The 19829-nt window shown below is 46.0% G+C and overlaps 1 protein-coding gene across 2 annotated transcripts in view; it reads right to left on the minus strand.

The window, feature by feature from the left end:
• Positions 1-19829, minus strand: part of COBL (cordon-bleu WH2 repeat protein) — a 192699-nt gene that overhangs the window by 127700 nt on the left and 45170 nt on the right. For both annotated transcript variants that reach the window (XM_089532471.1, XM_089532470.1), the window contains exon 4: positions 13193-13421. In XM_089532471.1, coding sequence (XP_089388597.1) covers positions 13193-13421 — 229 coding nt within the window. The remainder of the gene's footprint in view (positions 1-13192; positions 13422-19829) is intronic.

A 19829-nucleotide genomic window follows, 5' to 3' on the forward strand; every position in this document is an offset into this window, starting at 1 on the left:
GTATGAGAGTATTCTGATTTGACTGCTGAAAAGCCCTGGTGGCGCAGTGGTTAAATGCTTGTACTGCAGCCATTCACTCAAAACTGTAAGGTTGTGAGTTAAGTACCAGCAAAAAGACTCAAGCTTGACTCAGGCTTGCATCCTTCTGAGTTCACTAAAATGAGTACCCAGATTGTTGGGGGCAATTAGCTTACAGTTGTAAACCACTTAGACACTGTTAGTTCAGTATGAAGCGGTATATAAATGAAGCTGTTTGTTTTGTTTAACTGTTACAATACCAGAGGGAGATTGGGAACTGTTAGAAGGTTGTCATGGGAATGGGTTGAAGTATGGGGGCAGAGTTTATTGGTTCACCTTCCTTTATTGTGTTGTGGGGGGTGGATCTTTATGTCTGACCAAGAAGTGGTTCTGACAGTTGCCTTTTGTTTCACCTACAAGCTTGATTGACTGAGCATTGGATATCAGAACTGATAGTTGGTCAGAAGTCCCTAAAGTCTTGGGTGAAGCAAATTAATATGGAAGAAGACATCAGCACCATTGATGCCACCATGGAAGAAATGCTGCTGTGTGACCTGGGGGCAGTGGCTTTGGAAGAGCTGAACATCCAAAACCTAGAAGCCATCCTAGGGAGGACTTCAATGGCTTGTCTGGGAGAAAGCTCAGTGGTCAATGGGAAACCAGAGGGCTCGATGCCACTCCAACAAAGACCAGCCTAGAGACCTGGTTTAAGACTGAAGGCACAACCCAGAAGTGGAAGCAATACTGAGCCATGAGATTCCTGATATGGGATACACGAGCTGGAGGCACAGCAAGCCCCTACGCGTTGGCTGAGGGGGACAGGGAGCCCAGAATCGTTCCGCTAGAGGAATAATTACATTCTATGTGGGGAATGATGAAAGAACTGTTGCAGGACCAAGATGGAAGCTGTACTGGGATGGACAACCAGCCCAGTTGCTGCTCCAACAGGGGCAAGGAGGAATGACCCCAGAACTGTGGAGAGCTAACAGAGATGGCCCAGCCTATTAACAACCAATAGGAAGAGAGCTGGCAGATATGGGCCAGCCAAGCAACACCAGTAGAATGTGAGCTGGAGGCAGCCAATCAAATCAAAGGCTGAAGTTGCTAAATGGTCTGTTGGTGACATCTGGAAGTCAGATAGGGTTTCAGTTAAATCCAGAGAGGTATAGTTGTAGTGAGGATTTGTTGGTTTATTTTTATTTTATTTTTCTTCTTCGTGGTCTCTGCGAATCATACAAATGGGTTTCACTGCGCCTGGCAGTGCTGTTCGGAAGCTTCTGGAATCACTGGGCAAAGTACACTTTGCAACTTTTAGTAACTTTTTGGCGGTAACCACGCCCACCCGTTATAAAGCCCCTGCATTCCCGCTCTTTCCCCAGTTCCTTTTTTCCGCCACGTTAGCTGCTCTAGGGAACTTCACTCGCTCTTGCTAGCTTCTTTTCGGAATCACTGTTTTGACCTCGGACCGTTTTTGGCTTTTCCCTCTCTTCTGACCTTCGGTAACTTTGGACTCTCGGCTTGTTGATCTCGATTTTTGGACTCTCACTTTAAACTGTCGACTTCGGTAAGGATGTCTCCGGCGCCTTTCAAGAAATGTGACGTGTGTGGAGGCAAGGTTCCTGTTCAGGACCCCCTCTCCTCATGTCTCCTCTGCCTGGGAAAGGACCACAACCCTAAGGCATGTTCCTTGTGCAAGTTGCTGTCATCTCAGGCCAGGAAGAACTGTGAATCCCGGCTGACTTCTGCCATTGCCCAGGGCAAGATCCAGGAGAGGGGCTCCTGACCAACATCAGCTCCCACGGCTTCAGCCTCGGTCCCTGCATCTTTGTCCCGGGCCAGTGTTTCCAGTGTGGTGTCTGCTCCAGCAACTTCCGTGGCCCGTGATTCTGGCGAGCCTCGTGCTGCCTCTGATGTGGCCCGTGATTCTCGGAAATCCAGCACCACCAACAAACCCTCCAAGCGCCCCCACAGACCATCAGGGATTGAGGGTTCTGAGCTGAAATTGGCTTCTGCAAGGAAGGCATCTCCCGAAGGCTCCTGCTCCAAGAGACGAGATGGGGCCGAGCCCCCAGATAAGGCGGCCTCCACTTCAAAGTCCACATCGAGGTCATCTCGGGGCGCCTCCAAGCCTTCTGGTACCGTAACCTTGGGATCGAGGGGTACCGCAACCTCGGGAGCAAGGCCCGCCTCTGACGGGAAGGCCAAGGCAGCCAAGTCGCAACCCTCTGGCGTCGCTGTCCTGTCCGAATTGGCTGAAAATCCTTTCTTCCCCCCCCCCCCCCCGAGGACCATGGAGAGACTCCTCGATCTTCCAAAAAGAAGAGGCCTTCGACGGAGACCTCAGCTGACCATAGCTCAAAGAAGTCCAACTCGACTCGGGACCCGAAGGAGATGGGGTCGTCCTCCACAGAGAGGGATCATGCTTCCAAGAGGCCCCGCTCCCCTGACAAGGGATCCTCCAGGCAGACCCCAGTTCCAGGGGCGTCGCGCACTGAGGGACCGTCTTCTCGGCACCGACCAGCTAGCCCGACCCCTGACTTCCCAGAGCTGCCGATTGTCCCATTTGTCCACTCGGGTGGCGAGGTCTCCCGGTCCTCGGGTCGCGAGTCACCTTCGCCGGTCCTGCGCTCTGCTGGAGAAGAGCTCCTCGAGGATGATCCTTCTGATATGTTTTACAACTCCGAGATGGGCCGCTATTACATGTCGGTACCGAGGGAGCTTGCTTTCCAGAAATTCACGGCCATGCTCAACCTCCGTCCCGTGGCTCCTGACCGAGGCAAACCTTCAGCGTCGGTCTCTAAACCTCCTGCCCCTTCCGCAGCCCAGCAGTCTGTGGTGCAGCCTTCCATCCCGTTGTGGGAGCCCGACCAGGCCGTGCTCCTGGACTCTGACTCGGAGCCTGAGATCCTGCCTTCCTCGGATGAACCTTCAGATGAAGACGCCTCCCCACAGGGGTCCCCGCAGCGGATGCACCATCCCAAGCCGTCTTCTCCCACCGATGATGTCTGCTCCTTCAACGAGCACATTATCAAAATGGTGAGGCCACTGGACATTGAACTGTCCTATCCCGAGGAGGAAGCTAGAGACCCCGTTGAGCGTCGGGTCCACAGCCGTGTCCCGACACCGCCCTCCATCCCATTGCTCCCATCTCTCGAGACCATTGTGAAGAGGTCCTGGGATGCACCTGCCTCCCTGGTGGGCTCCTCGCGCAAAATCGAGTCTCTCTACAGGATTTTGCCGTCATGCTGCTCTTGGTTGGCCGACCACCCTAACCAGAACTTGGCCTTAGTGGAAGGGGCCCAGCAAACATTCATTCCAAAGCAGGCAACTTCTCCCGCTGACCGAGAAGCCAAGAAAATTGATGGCCTCGCCAGGAAAGCCTACTCTGCTGCAGCCCTGGCCGTTAAGGCCATAAATTACAACGCGTGCATGGGTGCTTACATCCAGACACTCATGGAAGGGATCTCACCGGTCATTCCAGATGTCCCAGATGACGTTCAGCGGCGGCTGGTCGAAATCAGGGATGAGACCGACTCCATAGGCAGTTGGCTGATCACTGCCTCCAAGAATGTGGCTGACTGTGCTGGAAGGGCCATGGCTGCCTCGATGGCCCTCCGACAACATGCTTGGCTCCGGGGGTCTGACCTCAACGTGAACATGAGATCGACAATAGAGGACATGCCATTAGACGGATCGGATCTTTTCCACGCCAAAACCGATGAGAGGCTGAACCGAAAGTTCAGGATGAAGGCGGCGGCAAAGAAACACGGCATGTTGTCATCCTCTATCTCTCTGTTCCAGAGAAGGCAGTGTCCGTGGCAGTCCCAAGGTCAGTCACAGAGGGCTTTCCACCAGGACCGTCAGCCCCAGCAGCAGGGGACCCAGAGGCAGAGATACCCCTCCCAGTTGTCCTCCTCCTCTGGCCAGCGCAACCTTCCCGCCTGGTGCCGAAAGTCTCGCCGGCAGGATACCAACCAGGGGAAGAAGAGGTCCTGAAGGGCTCCTGTGTGCTTCGTCCCATCCCCTCTCCTGTTCCTCGATATCTTGACGCCCTTTGCAAACACCTGGGCCTCCATTACAACCAACTCGTGGGTTTTGAACATTGTCCATAGGGGTTATGCCCTCGAGTTTGAAGAGCTCCCTCCAACTGGAGCTTTCCTTTCCACTCCTCCCTCGGACACCTTTCTCGACGAAGTGCGCACTTTGCTTGTCAAAGGGGCAGTCTCACCCTTGCAGGCCGACCAGCTCTCTAAGGCATTTTTCTCCAGATATTTTACGGTACCGAAGGCGGATGGTGGTATCAGGCCCATCTTAGACTTAAGGGCATTGAACTATTTTCTTGAATATCGCTGGTTTTGGATGGTAACCTTGGCTTCTATCTTGCCTCTGCTTCACCAGGGACTGGTTTGCAACGGTCAACCTGAAGGATGCCTACTTCCATATAGGGATTCGAGAATCCCACAGAAGATTCCTCACCTTCGCCGTCGGCTCCGTCGCTTACCACTACAACGTTCTCCCCTTCGGTATTGCCACGGCTCCGAGGGTCTTCACGAAGTGCATGGCCCCGGTAGTGGCCTACCTCCATCAAAGGGGCTACAGAGTCTTCCCATATTTGGACAACTGGCTGTTTGCCGCCGACTCAGACGGAGAGCTGCGGGAAGCGGTCTTGTTTGCCTTGGATCTCTTGGCATCTCTTGGACTGGTTGTCAACAAGGACAAGTCCCACTTCACTCCGACCAGGCAGGCCAAGTTCATCAGGGCCATCCTCGACTCCGAAGAATGCATCGCCTATCTCCCTCAGGACCATTTCCAGGCTTTGACAGCTTCTGTAAGACTTTGCCTAGCACACAGAAGGGTGAGGGTCAGAGACGTCCAGGTGGCTTTAGGTCACATGGCCTCTACGACCTTTGTGATGCCGTGGGCGAGACTTCGCTTCCGTCCCTTCCAATCGTGGTTCCTTTCGGTCTTCAACCCGATGGAGGACTCTCCTGCCAGGTGGCTCACGGTCCCGAGGCCCGTAGCCTCTTCCCTGAGATGGTGGCTAGACTCCCGCAACGTCTGTGTCGGCATGCCCTTCAGCCAACCCCAGCCACAGATGACCCTGACAACAGATGCTTCCCTGGAAGGTTGGGGCACTCATTTGTTAGATCTCTTCAAAAAAAGAGAAGTGGTCTCCAGAGGAGCAGGATCTCCACATCAACGCTATCGAGACGCTTGCAGTGAAGAAAGCACTGAGTCAAGCCCAGTGTCTGCAACAAGGTGGTCCTCCTGAGGACGGACAACACAACCGTCATGTGCTACATCAACAAACAAGGGGGCGCCAAATCCAAGACTCTGCTCAACATCACCCTGCGGATTTGGGACTGGTGCATCCCAAGGTAGGTCCTCCTCCAAGCGATCTACCTGCCGGGGGAGGAGAACGAGTTGGCGGACCGCCTCAGCAGATCTTCATCAGTGTGCCACGAATGGAGGCTTCACCCAGAGATGGTCAGCGACCTCTTTGATCGGTGGGGAACCCCTCAGATCGACCTCTTCGTGACCGACTTGAACAGCCACTGTCCCCAGTTCTGCTCCAGGACATGGCTAGAGGGATCCCTCGGAGACACGTTCGGTTTCGTCTGGTCGGGAGAAATGCTGTATGCCTTCCCCCCCCCTTCCCTCTGATCATCAGGGTGGTGTCCAAGAAGACAACGGACCAATCGGACGCGATACTCATCACCCCGTGGTGACCGAGACAACCTTGGTTTCCGTCCCTCCTCCACCTCTCCAGGAGAGTGTTCCTCCGGCTCGACTTTCGGACGGGCCTGCTGTCGATCCAAGATGGGCTGATTCTGCACCTGGACATCAAGATCCTACCACTGGTGGCGTGGAAGCTCCATCCCTAACATCGCTGTCGGATTTGGTGAGGGCGGTGATCCTTGCTGCCCAGAGGCCTTCCACCCGAAAGTCCTATGCCTCCAAATGGAGGAGGTTCAGCCTCTTCCTTGCAGAGAGAGGACTTTCTCCTGCCCAAGTAATGACTCTGATGCTGCTGGAGTTTCTCATGGCGCTCCTGGATGCGGGGCTGTGCCTCTCGTCAGTCAAGTGCTACCTTTCTGCTATTTGCTCCCATTTTCAGTTTGAGGGCAAGCTTTCCTTTTTTAGGGACCCCTTTGTCAAGGGTTTTCTGAAGGGGTGTGCTAACCTGCACCCTCCGGTGTCGGTACCGGTGCCGGCTTGGAGCCTGGACAATGTTCTAGCTGCCTTGCAAGCCCTTTGAACCGATGGCCACAGCAGACTTGAGACTATTGACTTGGAAGACTGCCTTCCTTGTGGCCATCACCTCTGCCTGCCATGCGGGCAAACTCTGTGCCTTGCGGAGAGACCAACCTTTCCTCAGGTTTCACAAGGACAAGGTTGTCCTCCGTACCGATATCACCTTCTTGCCTAAGGTAGTGTCTGCCTTCCATATGTGTCAGGACATTGTCCTACCTACCCTGGCCCCCAACCCGACCTCTGACGCCAAGCGCAGGCTACACACCTTCGACGTTAGGAGGGCCCTGGCTTTTTACTTGGACAGAACTGCAGGTTCGAGCCGTTCCGAGAAACTTTTCCAATGCTACTCAGAACCGAAGAAAGGACTGCCCATGTCTGCCCAGAGGTTTTCGAAATGGGTGGCCGGTACCATCCATCTCTGCTATGAACTGTTGGGCAAACCTCTCCCGGCCAGGGTTAGGTCTCATACTACAAGGGCGGTAGCGGCATCCTCCGCCTTTCTGTCCGGCATCCCTTTGGAGGATGTCTGCAAGGCTGCTGTTTGGTCCCAGCCCTTAACTTTCATAAGACATTACAGGCTGGATACCAGGGCCAAACGGGATGCAGCCTTTGGGAGGGCAGTGTTGATCTCAGGTTTGCATTGATTGCACTGTTTTTCCAATGTTTCAAACTGTTTACATGATTATGCAGATGTTTCTCAGTTGCTTGCAGATTTACTGAATTGTCTTTTAAGTCCTGCATGACTTAATGCTCTAAGTCTCAGGGCTCAATTTGGTTCCTTTTATTGAACTGCTCAATGACCGTGTTATGTTGTGTTACACAATGTGCCTGTTCATGTGTGTTGCACAATGGGTGCCAGGTTCCAAGGTATAGACACAGTGTTTTGCGTTCAAGGTTTATTGTGTAAATAAATACGTCTTGTTTGAACCCGACCTGGTCTCTGGATATTCCCTCTGCCGCTTAACTAAGCTTGTCAGTCTAAACCCATTTGTATGATTCGCAGAGACCACGAAGAAGAAGGACAGGTTGCTTACCTGTAACGGTATTTCTTCAAGTGGTCATCTGCGAATACATACAAATCCCACCCGTTCTCCCCTCTGTGTCCTGCTCTTGGTGGCTCATTCTCATGTCGCTAATGCAGCGAAAAATTTCGGAACTGGGGAAAGAGCGGGAACGCAGGGGCTTTATAACGGGTGGGCGGGGTTACCACCAAAAAGTTACTAAAAGTTGCAAAGTGTACTTTGCCCAATGATTCCAGAAGTTTCCGAACAGCACTGCACAGGTGCAGTGAAACCCATTTGTATGTATTCGCAGATGACCACTCGAAGAAATACCGTTACAGCTAAGCAACCTGTCCTTATCCCGCCTTTCTCCCAGAATGGGACCCAAGGCGGTGAACATATATAAACATAAGTTAAAACTGTACAATTAAAATCATAAAAATTACAAATATAACATTTTTTAAAACATACGGAGTTAAAATTAAAAAGTCCAAGTCCAACCCTCTCGTCTCCCAATAAAACCAAGCCTGCCAGATCTCAAAAGGCCTGTTTAAACAATAATGTCTTTGCCTGCCTACGAAAGGCCAGCAGTGAGGGGGCCAGCCTAGTCTCCCATGGAAGGGAGTTCCACAAGGAAGGAGCAGCCACTGAGAAGGCTCTCTCTTGGGTCCTCACCAGGCAAGCCTGGGATGGTGGTGGGACCAAGAGAAAGCCTTCTCCTGAAGATCTTAGGGCTCTTAGTGGTTCATATGAGGAGATACGGTCTTTCAAATAGTCTGGACCTAAGGCGTGTAGGGCTTTATAGGTCATAACCAGCACTTTTAATTGTGCTCGGAAGCGAACCGGTAGCCAGTGAAGCTGTTTCAATACAGGAGTTATATGCTCCCTGTAACTGGCTCTGGTCACTGGGTTCCAGTGTGAGACAGGGACAGTTAGAGTCCAAAAGTGAGGGTCTACCTACTGGTAGAAGTCAAGAATTCTGAGAGAATTACTGGAGTGGGCTATCCTGTGGAATTTAGGCCCCATACAGACAGGCCAAAATAAAGCTGCTTCAGGTCACTTTGGAGGTATGCTGTTTAAATGATGCATGTGTCCTAAGAGTCCAGAAGATGTGCCAAAGTGGCGCTCCAGTCCTTAGGACTGGAGTGTAACTTTGGCGTGGCTTCTGGACTCTTAGACACCTGCATCATTTAAACAGAATATCTCCAAAGTGACCCGAAGCAGCTTTATTTTGGCCTGTCTGTATGGGGCCTTTGTTAGCCTAGCTGGCTAGAGTAGAGATAAATTTGAGAAGGGAACATAATACAAAGATTGTGTGAGTTTTAAGTGAAATTAACCTATTTGTTCTAGAGAGAGTGTGTATAAAAGAAACCATAATAGTAACAAGTGTATAAAACAGCTCAATATGTGAACCAAAGTTTTATTGTTGTTAATAAAGACTCATCTGGAACCTGAATACTTACCATGCTACTAACAAGTCAAAACATATTTTGAGGGTAAAGTGACAGTCACAAAGAGTTGGCAGGATCACAAATTAATAAGAAAAATAGTGTTAAATGTACAAGTGGCTGTGACAATTTGGTGGCAGTGGTAGGATGTCCTAAAAGGAAGATAGTGTTGGTAAAAATGATGCTGTCCTAAAAGGAACATAGGGTTAGTAATTAAAGTGGTCATGACAAGAACCACAGGTGCTTGCTGCTGGACACTCAGCACTTTCCACACAACCAGATCTGCTGGATACAGTAGTTGTGACCCCTCAAGCTCTTCTTCAGGGTTCAGGTAGAAGGCTTCATAAATGAGCGGGCATAAACTTTCTCCAATGAAGCTTCGAAAGTGTGGTACATGGCTACCCACCTGGAGGCGGAAGCCATGAACTGGTTGGTGCATCTATATGAGGAAGGGGGCCCCATACTCAGCTACTTACAGGCTTTTATTCTGGGGCTACATGCCAGGTTAGAAGACTCCATTCAGAGTGGAGAAGGTTCGCATCCAGCTGATATCCCTTGAGCAAGGAACAAAGTCAGTAACTGAGTATGCCAAGGAGTTCCAAAGCCTGGCAGTCCAGATTGTTGATTGACTGGAGGCCACCAAGGTCCAATACTTCCACAATGGGCCGCAACTGGCCCTTATGGAGTGGGCACCATCACAAGACAATCTTCCCACCCTGCAGGACTAGGTACTGCTGGCAGGGGAAGACAAGATGGTCAAAGAGACAATCCAGTTGGCAAAATGGCAGCAGGAGCTGATGACCAAGCCACTGCCAAAGAAGACCACAGCAATAGGTGACCATCCAGAATCTGGAAGTGCCAGGAAAACCAAAATGTTGGGGCTCTGCCTATCCTGTGGGGAAAAGGGGCATTGGATCACCGGTTGCCTGGAGAGAAAAACTACTCCACATGGAGTGCCGGAGAGGAAGACAAGATTATCTTCCAAGTCTGGTGGCAAAAGTTGTTTCTGACTTATGGCAACCCTCAGAGGGCACCACTTAACACCCACCCTGTGTCTTCCAAGTCTCAGGGACTCAGAGGGGACCACCTCACACACACCCAGGTCCTCTGAGTTTCAGGGACTCAAGAGGGCACCAGCTCACACACCCACATGTCCTTTGAGTTTTGTGAGGTGGCTGCCAGGCAAGGCTCCGAAGACAGTTCCACCTCCACCTATCTGCAGCCCAAAGAGGTCAATCTATTTTAATTTTGGCCCCTGTCTACTGCTAGGTTGTGCAGGTCTGGTCCAGAACAAATGATATTAGTAGTCCTCAGAACAGAGGAATAACCATGTACTGATATGTCTGTACTCAGCAAACGAGGGTACAGTCCCTTAGTATGGAGGGATATCCTCAGAGCCACCCATACGGAGTAAGCAACATTAGTGACCCTTGGCCTAGAGGGTGTAATGGCAGTGCCCCTAGGTACATAGGGAGTAACCATTTTGTCAAATTTGGCTGTCCAAAGTAAGGGACGTTAAGAAGGAAGTGACGTTGTTACAAAGGAAGAAGCCGGTCATTAAAGGCATCCATAACTATTACCATGTGTACAGAAGAGTAACCACATCCTTAGTGGGGTTCATACCAGGCGAGTGGTGGTACCCTCCCTCGGTATGGAGGGAGAACCATGTCCTCCAACTTAACCGCACAAAGAGGGAAATGATACTGGTTCTTACATGGAGGAAGTAATCACATAGGCAGTGACAACTGTATACAGCCAATGATGGCACCATCCCATGATACCAAGGCAGCAGCCTTAACCATAGTTCTTTTTGAACAAGGTGAGAGGTGGCATAGAGTGTATCATGGTATTGGCCCTCGGTACAGAGAGGGTAATCATGGTCCCAAATCCAACCAAGCATGAGCCAGGACTGTCCTCTGTACAAAGGGAATAATCACGGCTTCGAATTCACCTGGGCAGAGCAGAGGAGTGAGAGGCAGTACCAATAATGGGCCCCAGACATTGAAAGGCCGGCTGCATCCGATCCCTTTCATGCAACATGAAGAATGGTACTGACATTGGGCCCTTTATATTTCTCTGCAAGACTAGTATCAGCGTGTTCTACAGCCAACAGTAATGATGATCTGGCTACCACCCAACGCTTCTTGGCCGGTGTGGGAGTAAGTGCCAAATAAGACCACCTGAGGGCCAATCAGTCCAAGAAATCTGCAGGATCAAGACCGTAGGGCAGGAAACAAGCAGCTGATGATCTGTCCAAAGTAGATCAGCTACCAATTGCCCGAAAGCCTCCGATAGGCTGAGCATACAATAGAGCAGTTAATCTCGCCTCAGTAATATGCTAGGCCTTTGCCAAGTGCAAACAGAAAGGGGAACAGCCATTTATGTTCGTTATTTCATCAGAAATCACAATGCTCCTCTTAAAATAGGAACAAAGAGCAAAGAAGAATGAAGAAATAACCACCAAAACAGATTGATCTTGTCATTTGGAGAATTTAAAGTCTGACAGGAAAACGAAACTCTGAAGAGTACCTCAGACACTGCTGCTGCAGTGGACAAAAAGGAACTGAGGGTTTAGGTAGGAAGAGAGCCAATAAGGCAGTTGGAAATTGGGCAGGGCTACCACCAAAACACTTCTAGTAACTCTAGAAAGTTCCAAATATGCTTTGTGCAGGCACAGGAAAACTCATTTGTGTGCTTCACAGAGACCATGATGAAGAAGCTCAGGTTTCAGCAATGACCAGGGGTGCATTTGCAAAATTAAGGCTTGTGTGCTACCTCTATTAATTTCTAGAGACGTAAGATCTAGCGGTGGTGCCACATCCTGTTCAGACTACTGTAAAACAAATTGTGAAGAGTAATCTTTTTGAGAGGCCCTTCTCTCTGGCTCAACACACTCATAGGTACATCTGGTGGAAGCATGAGAAAGGGCCTGCTAGTTCTGGACTGGTACTGTCCTTGCTAACTTTCCACAGTTAGGTGAGACTTTTTTGTTGTTGTTGTTTTGCCAGGCCTTTGAAGACCAATTGCTCAAGAGGAATAGGCTTTGTACAATGTGCTCTATTGTCTATTTGTTGTGTCTTTTTAATTATTACTGTTTAAAGTTGCTTTAATTTAATTGATAGTTTAATTACATTTTTAGATTTTATGAGGTGAATTTTTAGCTATCTTGTTTTAACTGTTGTATTACTTGTATTAATTTCCCAATACTTACATTTAAAATCAGTTACCATTAACATGTAATAGTACAGTATGATCCTGGTATCTGCAGGACCAGTACCCACAATTTCCCTTACCTGCATTCAAAGAAATTTGGGCCTGTTACAGACAGCCAAAATAAAGCTGCTTCGAGTCACAGTGGAGGTATAGTGTTTCAATGATGCATGCGTCCTAAGAGTCTAGAAGCCACACCAAAGCCACGCTCCAGTCCTTAGGGCTGGAGCGTGGCTTTGGTGCAACTTCTGGACTCTTAGGACGCATGCATCATTGAAACACCATACCTCCACTGTGACTCGAAGCAGCTTTATTTTGGCTGTCTGTAACAGGCCTTGGTCTCTCTACACATTTGGACATCCTCTATGGTCTTCTATGACTCTTATGGTCAACCTCCAACAGAAATATACAATTCACTATTATCTGTGATCTTCATTATCTGACAGTAAGTCGGGGAACATATTCCCCCATGGATAGGGTGGTTGTACTGTAATTTCTATTATATAAAACTACCCCTACACCTTTCAACTTTCAAGGCTAATTTGAATGCTACCATGATCACTTCCATAAAAGTGTAGACTTCAAATGGAATGTGTGACTTCGGGAGATGGAGAGAGATTCTTCTTCCCTGTTTTATTTCCTATGGAAGAGAACTAACAGTAGGACTCAGTGAACTGTGAAACTGCTGGGGTACAAATGTCTTTAACCCAAGAATTTCATGGTATCAAAAATGCAGCTCACTGGCAGTATTAAGAGGTATATCACTACTTAAGCAGTTCAAGGAAAAATCAGCCTGTATACATCCCCAATACTAAAGGTGGTACATTTTTTAAAAATGTATACATTCCCTCATGCCTCTCCTCATAGCCATGCACTTCTGTCAGCACTAACTTCAAATAATGGCCCATTACAGACGGGCCTTTGCTCCACTCTCAGTACGTACTAGGGGTTGGCTGAGTAGGCAGCGTCCAATCAGGCCTCACCCCTAGTAAGTACTGGGGACGTAAAAAATGGTGGCGCCCTATACACATGGCCACCGCCATTTAGATGTGATGGACGCTTAGCGTCCGCACGTCACAGCGTGGTTGTGACACCGCAAGTGTGCCATTGCCGTCTTGCAGCATCACAACTGCACTGCAAAAAGAACCCGCTTTTTGTGGGTTCTTTTTGCTGCACGGGGAAGCCGCGCCATTTGTCCGCTGCGGCTCCCTCGCGCAGCAAACACAGGCACTGGCTAGGGGTATGTTATTTTTGACTTACCTCTTTTCCTGTCCCACGCATAGAGCTCCTTTATCCCCAGTTCATTCAATGACTGTGTAAGTTCCAATTCCTCTCCAGTGAAGGTGTCCCTCAAGAGGACAAGGTGTTCCTGACTGAAGTCACACTTTTCACAAATGGCTGGGATTATGCAGTAGAGAGGTACCTCAGGACTCACTCGAACTACTGCCTTTTGTGTCTTGAGATAATTTACTACCAACCTCACAGTTTTCTAAGGAAACAAAAAATGAAACAGGTCAGCTACAGCACCGCAACAGTTTTGAAACAGTGGAATCAAGGCAAACTATTCATTCTGGGGTGGAGGTGGGGAGATTGTTATTACATTAATAAATTCCATATGGGCCACCTCATTTCTGATAACTGCCCACCTTTACTCAAGAGTATACTCATAGGTAATCATCAGCACATTGAAATCACATATGAACTGATTTCTCGTAAAACCATGCCACCTGGAGCATGCCCAATCTCTTCAGATCTCTATCACTTATGACATATTTATATACACATTATTGAAGACATTAAAATCAGCACCAAGTAGAAGGATAATATTTTACTATCAGATTAAGAGATGTCAAGAAATGTTTGCTGCTGTTGGTACTGTTGTTATTGTATGTCTCCAGGTCACTTTTTACTCCACCCTCATAGGGTTTTCTTTGCATCATAGGGTTTTTTTGGCATGTTTCTTAAGAGGGGCTTGCCACTGCCATCTTCTGAGGATGTGTGACTTGCCCAAGTTTACGCAGTGGGTTTTTTGAACCTGATCTCCAGAGCCGGTCCAATCATTACATCAGGCTACTATCAAATTAATTATGAATGAGCAATGTCTATCTACTCAGTCATCAACTGAGTTGATGAACTCTTGCAAACTCAGAAGTGTAGCTTCCTTTATTGTGTGAAATCAGTGCAGTCTTCTTTTCCGCCTTCCATTTTACCAAACATCATTGTTTTTTTCTAATGAGTGACATTGTCTCATGATATGTTCAAAGTACAACAGCCTCAGTTTATCATCTTTGTTTCTAGTAGGAATTCAGGTTTGATTTTCTCTAAGAACTATTCATTTATATCTTTAATAGTTCATGGTATCTGTAGAACTCTACTCCAGCACCAAAAGTATTTGCTACGGTACTTTCTGCAGATTATATGGTGCCTTTAATTGTTGATGTTCCTTCCTCTGGTTTTCAAGATTCCTTCTCCTGTGTTTATTCCTGCTTCCTGTACAATATGTTTTGTGTAAAAATTAAACAAATACAGGAATAAAATGAAGCCTTGTCTGACTTCCTTGTCAACTGAAAACCTTCCTGTTTCTTCATAATCTATATGTGCTTGATCTTCATGGATAGAGTCTTGATGTTAAGATAAGAGGTGTAAATTTTATAGTCTGTATTAAGAAGGATATTGGATGATAATTGCCCACAGTTGTTGTTTTTTCTTTTCCTTCTTTTGGTTACATCATTATGTCTGCTAATTTCTTTTTTCTAATTAAACACTTTATTATTAAAACAATCCATTACAAAAATTAACACACACACTATTACAATCATTCCTTACCCATGAAATCCCCATCAGGATAAACATAAGAGTGTAATAATATAATAATAATAATATAGTTTATTTATATTTTCCCGCCTCTCCCAATGGATTGAGACGAGATTACAGTTCACTAAAATAATAATAATAATAATAATAATAATAATAATATAGATTTATTTCTAGCCCACCCAATCACGGAGAATCCGGGCGGGTTACAACAATAAAACACATCAAGTCACAGTAAGATTAGGAAAAATAAAAAAATAAAAATAAAAATCAAACCCTAAACCAACCCCCCCATACCCAACATTAAAACAGAATTGAACAATGATGATATAGCATTAAAAATATTTAAAACATTCAATTAAAAAATAGACATAAAAATAGGCGGGGAAGAATAGGTAGATGAGGGGGCAAATATCTCTATATCTGGGGAGGGTAACTAAGTAACTAAGGCCTGCCAGAAGAGATCCGTCTTAAGTGCTTTCTTAAAAGCTGTCAGAGTGGGAATGTGACAGATCTCCATAGACGTTCCATAGTTTTGGAGCAGTAGTAGAAAAAGCCCTCTGGGAAACTGATGTTAGCCTAGATTTTTTTGGCTGTAGTAGATTTCTTCCAGAGTGTGCAGAACAGACAATAGGGAACAAGGCATTCCCTCAAGTATTCTGGGCCCAAGCATGTAGGACTTTAAAGGTAATCACCAACACCTTGTACTTTGCCCGGAAGCTAATAGGCAGCCAGTGCAGGGACTTTAAGACCGGTGTTATATGGTCATTCCTAGAAGTTCCCGTGATCAAACTGGCTGCCATATTTTGTACCAAATGAAGTTTCCGAACTTGGCACAATGGTAGCCCCAAGTAGAGCGTGTTACAGAAGTCCAATTGAGAGGTTGGACATAAAAACACATAAAAACACATCAATAAAATAAAATACAATTCATTAAAACTACCTCATCAGGTAGAAACACGATAAGAGTTATACAATGGTCAGAAAGATGGGGAATATCTCTTACACAAGGTCAGGTGGATAGGTTCGCCGGAAGAGATCCATCTCAAGTGCCCTTTTAAAATGCCTCCAAGGAGGCAATAAGATGGATCTTCTCCAGAAGACCATTCCACAATTTCAGAGCAGCTACAGTAAAGGCTCTTTGGGAAGTCGATGTGAGCCTAGTTGGTGTTCTAATACATTATTCCCAGTTATTCTGTAAGTGCAGGGTGGATTGTGTAGGGAGAGGCGTTCCCGCAAGTAACTTGGGCCTAAGCCATGTAAGGCTTTATAGGTAATAACCAACAACTTGTATTGTGCCCAGAAGCTGATTGGTAGCCAGTGAAGAGATTTTAGAACAGGTGTAATATGGTCAAACCTGGACAAACCAGTGACCAATCTGGCTGCCGCATTTTGAACCAATTGAAGCTTCTGAACTTGGTACAAGGGTAGCCCCATGTAGAGCGCATTACAGAAATCAAGACAAGAGATTACCAGTGCATGTGCTACTGCTTCCAGGTCCTTTCGGTCCAGGTAGGGGTGCAGTTGGTGTATCAACCGAAGCTGGTACCAAGTACTCCTGGCCACTGCATCTACTTGAGATGTCAATTGTAGCGACGAATCCAAGAGTACTCCCAAACTGCAAACTTCGTCCTTTAGGGTAAGCGTGACCCTGTTCAGGACTGGTTGACAAATCTCCTTCCCCAGACTTGGGGTACCTATCACAAGTACCTCTGTTTTCTCTGGATTCAGTTTGAGTTTGTTTCCCCTCATCAAGCCCATTACCGACCCGAGGCAGGCATCCAGAGGAGAGATGCCATCTTTAGTCACTGCAACAGTCGGAGACATAGAGAAATAAATTTGGGTGTCATCAGCATACTGATAACACCATGCCCCATGACTCCAGATGATCTCACCCAGCGGCTTCATGTAAATGTTGAATCGCATGGGGGACAGATAGGCACCCTGAGGGACGCTAGACGTCAACTATCTTTTAGAAGAGCAGCTGTCCCCCAGCATCACCATCTGGAATCTGCCTGAGAAATAGGAACAGAGCCACTGGAGCGCAGTTCCTCCAATTCCTAACTTCCTCAGGCGTGTAGAAGTAATAAATTAACACTTAGATAAGACCAACCTCTGCTTCATATTTACCTAATTTTAAGCATAATCTTCCTCTTCCTCTTCTTCTATCTCCTACCTACAAATTCTCTATCCTTCTTAAGCCTCCAACTTTAAACCTTCCCAGGTCTCTCTTCTTACTTCCTACTTCCTTCCATACCTTCTTCTACACCTCCAATTCTTATCTTCCTTATGTCCTCTCTTAACCTTCCTTATTACCCTTCCACATACCTTCTCATATTTACTCATACCCAGACCCTCCACACCTACCAAACCCTCCTGTTCCTTTATCCCTTCCTAAGTCAACTCTCTCAGTCTTCTCGAAGTCTCTAAATCCACCAACAGTAGTAAAAGGTACCTTTCTCTTTTTTGCACCTCCAACAAGTATAATTATTTGTTTTGTATATTTTCGCAAAACATAGATAAAACATTTTATTAAAAAATTCTCTTTAAGTTTTGGAAGACTATATATTTATATCCATTTTTCCAAACCTCTTCCCATTGGGATATTTAAATAGTGTGGCCAGTGTTTCTTGCCCATTTTATCATCTGCTCTTTAATGACTTCATCCTCTGTATCATATTTTAGGAGAACCTCATATAATTTTCCAATTAGTTTGTTTTTCCCTTTGGCTAGTATTTTCCCCAATACTGATTTTTCTTCAATTCAAAACCATACATTTTTGTATCCATTTTGTATCTTTCTAAAATTTATCTGTGTGTGAACCAATTAATATCCCATCCTTCTGGGACTGGATGGCCCTTGTGGTCTCTTCTAACTATTATTCTATGATTCTATGATTGTTTGTTTAATTTATCTCTTGTTTTCAACTCAATATTCCTATCTCTCATTTCCAAAATGTCCTTGTAATTATACCACTTTGTAACTTTAATCATTTCTTTTCTGTAAAAGGCTTCATAAGGGAATACCCACCATCCCATTTTTGATAATATTCTTCTTTTATACCTATCCTACACTCTAATTTTCCTATATAATGTTTTCCTATACAATGATTTGCATTTTTTAAATTTTGCTTATCTTTCTCGTAGGCCAAATATGCGTGCCAGCCAAAATTTGCACCATCTCCCTCCAATTCCAGCAGTTCTTCATTTGACAATGTGACCCATTCTTTTGACCATAATAAGCAGCATGCTTCAAAATATAACCTTAAGTTTGGGAGTTTTAGTCTGCCCCTCTCACGGGAATCCAGCAATATTTTTAATTTGACCCTCGGTTTCCTGCCTCTCCAAATAAATTGAGAAATATCTCTATGCCATTCTTTAAATACTATGTCAGAGGTTATAATGGGAATCATCTGAAATAGGAAGAGTATCCTCAGCCGAGGATGTCTGCTTATTTCTAAGATTCTGGTATACCTTCTTTCTGAATGGCATTAAATATATCTTTAAGGGAGTTTCTAAGTTCCTCCTCAATTTTTTTACAGTATTCCATCGTGAACCCATCAGGTCCCAGGGATTTGCCCAATTTCAAATTATGAATTGCTATTGAGATCTCTACGCTGGTAAAATCTTGATAGGGTTTTTTATTGTCTTCTGAGAAATAGTTTCTTTCCTTCTTATCACAGAAATATGCAAAAAGTTCTTCTTAGTTTGTTGAATTTGTTTCTTTTTTAAAAATGTTTGTGTAAAACTGGGAAAATTTCTTTTTAATTGTTGCTTATATAATTATTATCTCTCGCCATCTATTTTTTCAATGGATTTCTTCTCTCTTTCTTTCTTAAATCTATTAGCCAACCATTTAAATTTATTTTATTAATTTATTAATTTAGTATTTTTATTTTTTTGTTCTATTTTATAAGTAAAGTTAGAGTTCATTTGTTTTTGCAGAAGAGTAAGTTGGTTTTTTAATTTTTTATCAGATTGATTTTTTTCTTATCTTTTCTTCTGTTTCTTTTTTTTTCTCTATCTCTCTACTTTTCCCTTGTAGTTTTTTTCTGTACCTTTTTTAATGAGCAGCCTCCACATTACTGCTTTGTGTGTGTCCCATATTGTTTTCATTTGTGGGCCTTGGAAGAAGAACTTAATGTTTTTTGGGACAAATTCATCATTTGTTAGAAGCTTTGCATTTATTTTCCATTTATATTGCTTTGTGCCATGTTCTACTACCAATAGAATTGGATTCTGACCAGAATCAATTTTGGGCAGAACTGATATTTCTCTTATTCTTGACATTAAAGTTGCAGAATTATGAACATGTCAATATGGGAAAAGGAATCATGTTGTTTTGAATGAAATGTATATCCTTTGGGGTTATTATATAAGGTTGTCGATGTGAGACTTGGGATTGCAATGACCAAAAATCCAAACTTCAGGTAGATCAGAAAGTTTCTTATAAGGACTAAGTAGAAACATTCCTGGTCACGTCTTTGTTGAATCTGAGGAACTCCAAATAAAGACAGAACCTTACAATTCCCCAGACCCCTCCCTTTGAGTTGGTTCCCTTCGGTTCAGCCTTTGATGTAGAATTTCTCCCTTTGTTCTGAAGGGGGAAAGGAGGGGGGTTTGGCCATTTGGTTCCTAGAGATCTAAGGCTGTATGCATCTTTTGTATCAGTTTCCCAACAACCCCTCATAAAACTGCCTAACTTCCATGCAATACGTGACCATCCGGCCCATTCCTCATGGTGGCAGCCCCCCTATTCTCAAAGTGACTATCTATATCTCTACTTCCTCTCTCTATATGTGCATCTATATCTTCCCTATTTGTGGGTGAGAACCTATTCCCTGACCCCCACTCTGAGGTGGCCCCCCTTGTCCCTCTGCAACAACACTGCCCCCACTACGGCATCAGACGCGTCCACCTGCACTATGAAAGGCTGTTCAGGGTCGGGGTGCTTCAGGATTGGCTCTGAGCTAAACAACTGCTTCAAAGCCTCAAACGCCTTTGTGCACTCCTGGGTCCAATGAATCTTTGTGGAGGGCTTGGGTTTTTCAGTTCCAGGGAGACTCTGCCCTCGCCTCTTTCTC

The sequence above is a fragment of the Sceloporus occidentalis genome, unplaced genomic scaffold, assembly GCF_023333645.1.
Source record: "Sceloporus occidentalis isolate IW3139 unplaced genomic scaffold, rSceOcc1.0.p SCAF_7, whole genome shotgun sequence".
Lineage (NCBI taxonomy): Eukaryota > Metazoa > Chordata > Lepidosauria > Squamata > Phrynosomatidae > Sceloporus > Sceloporus occidentalis.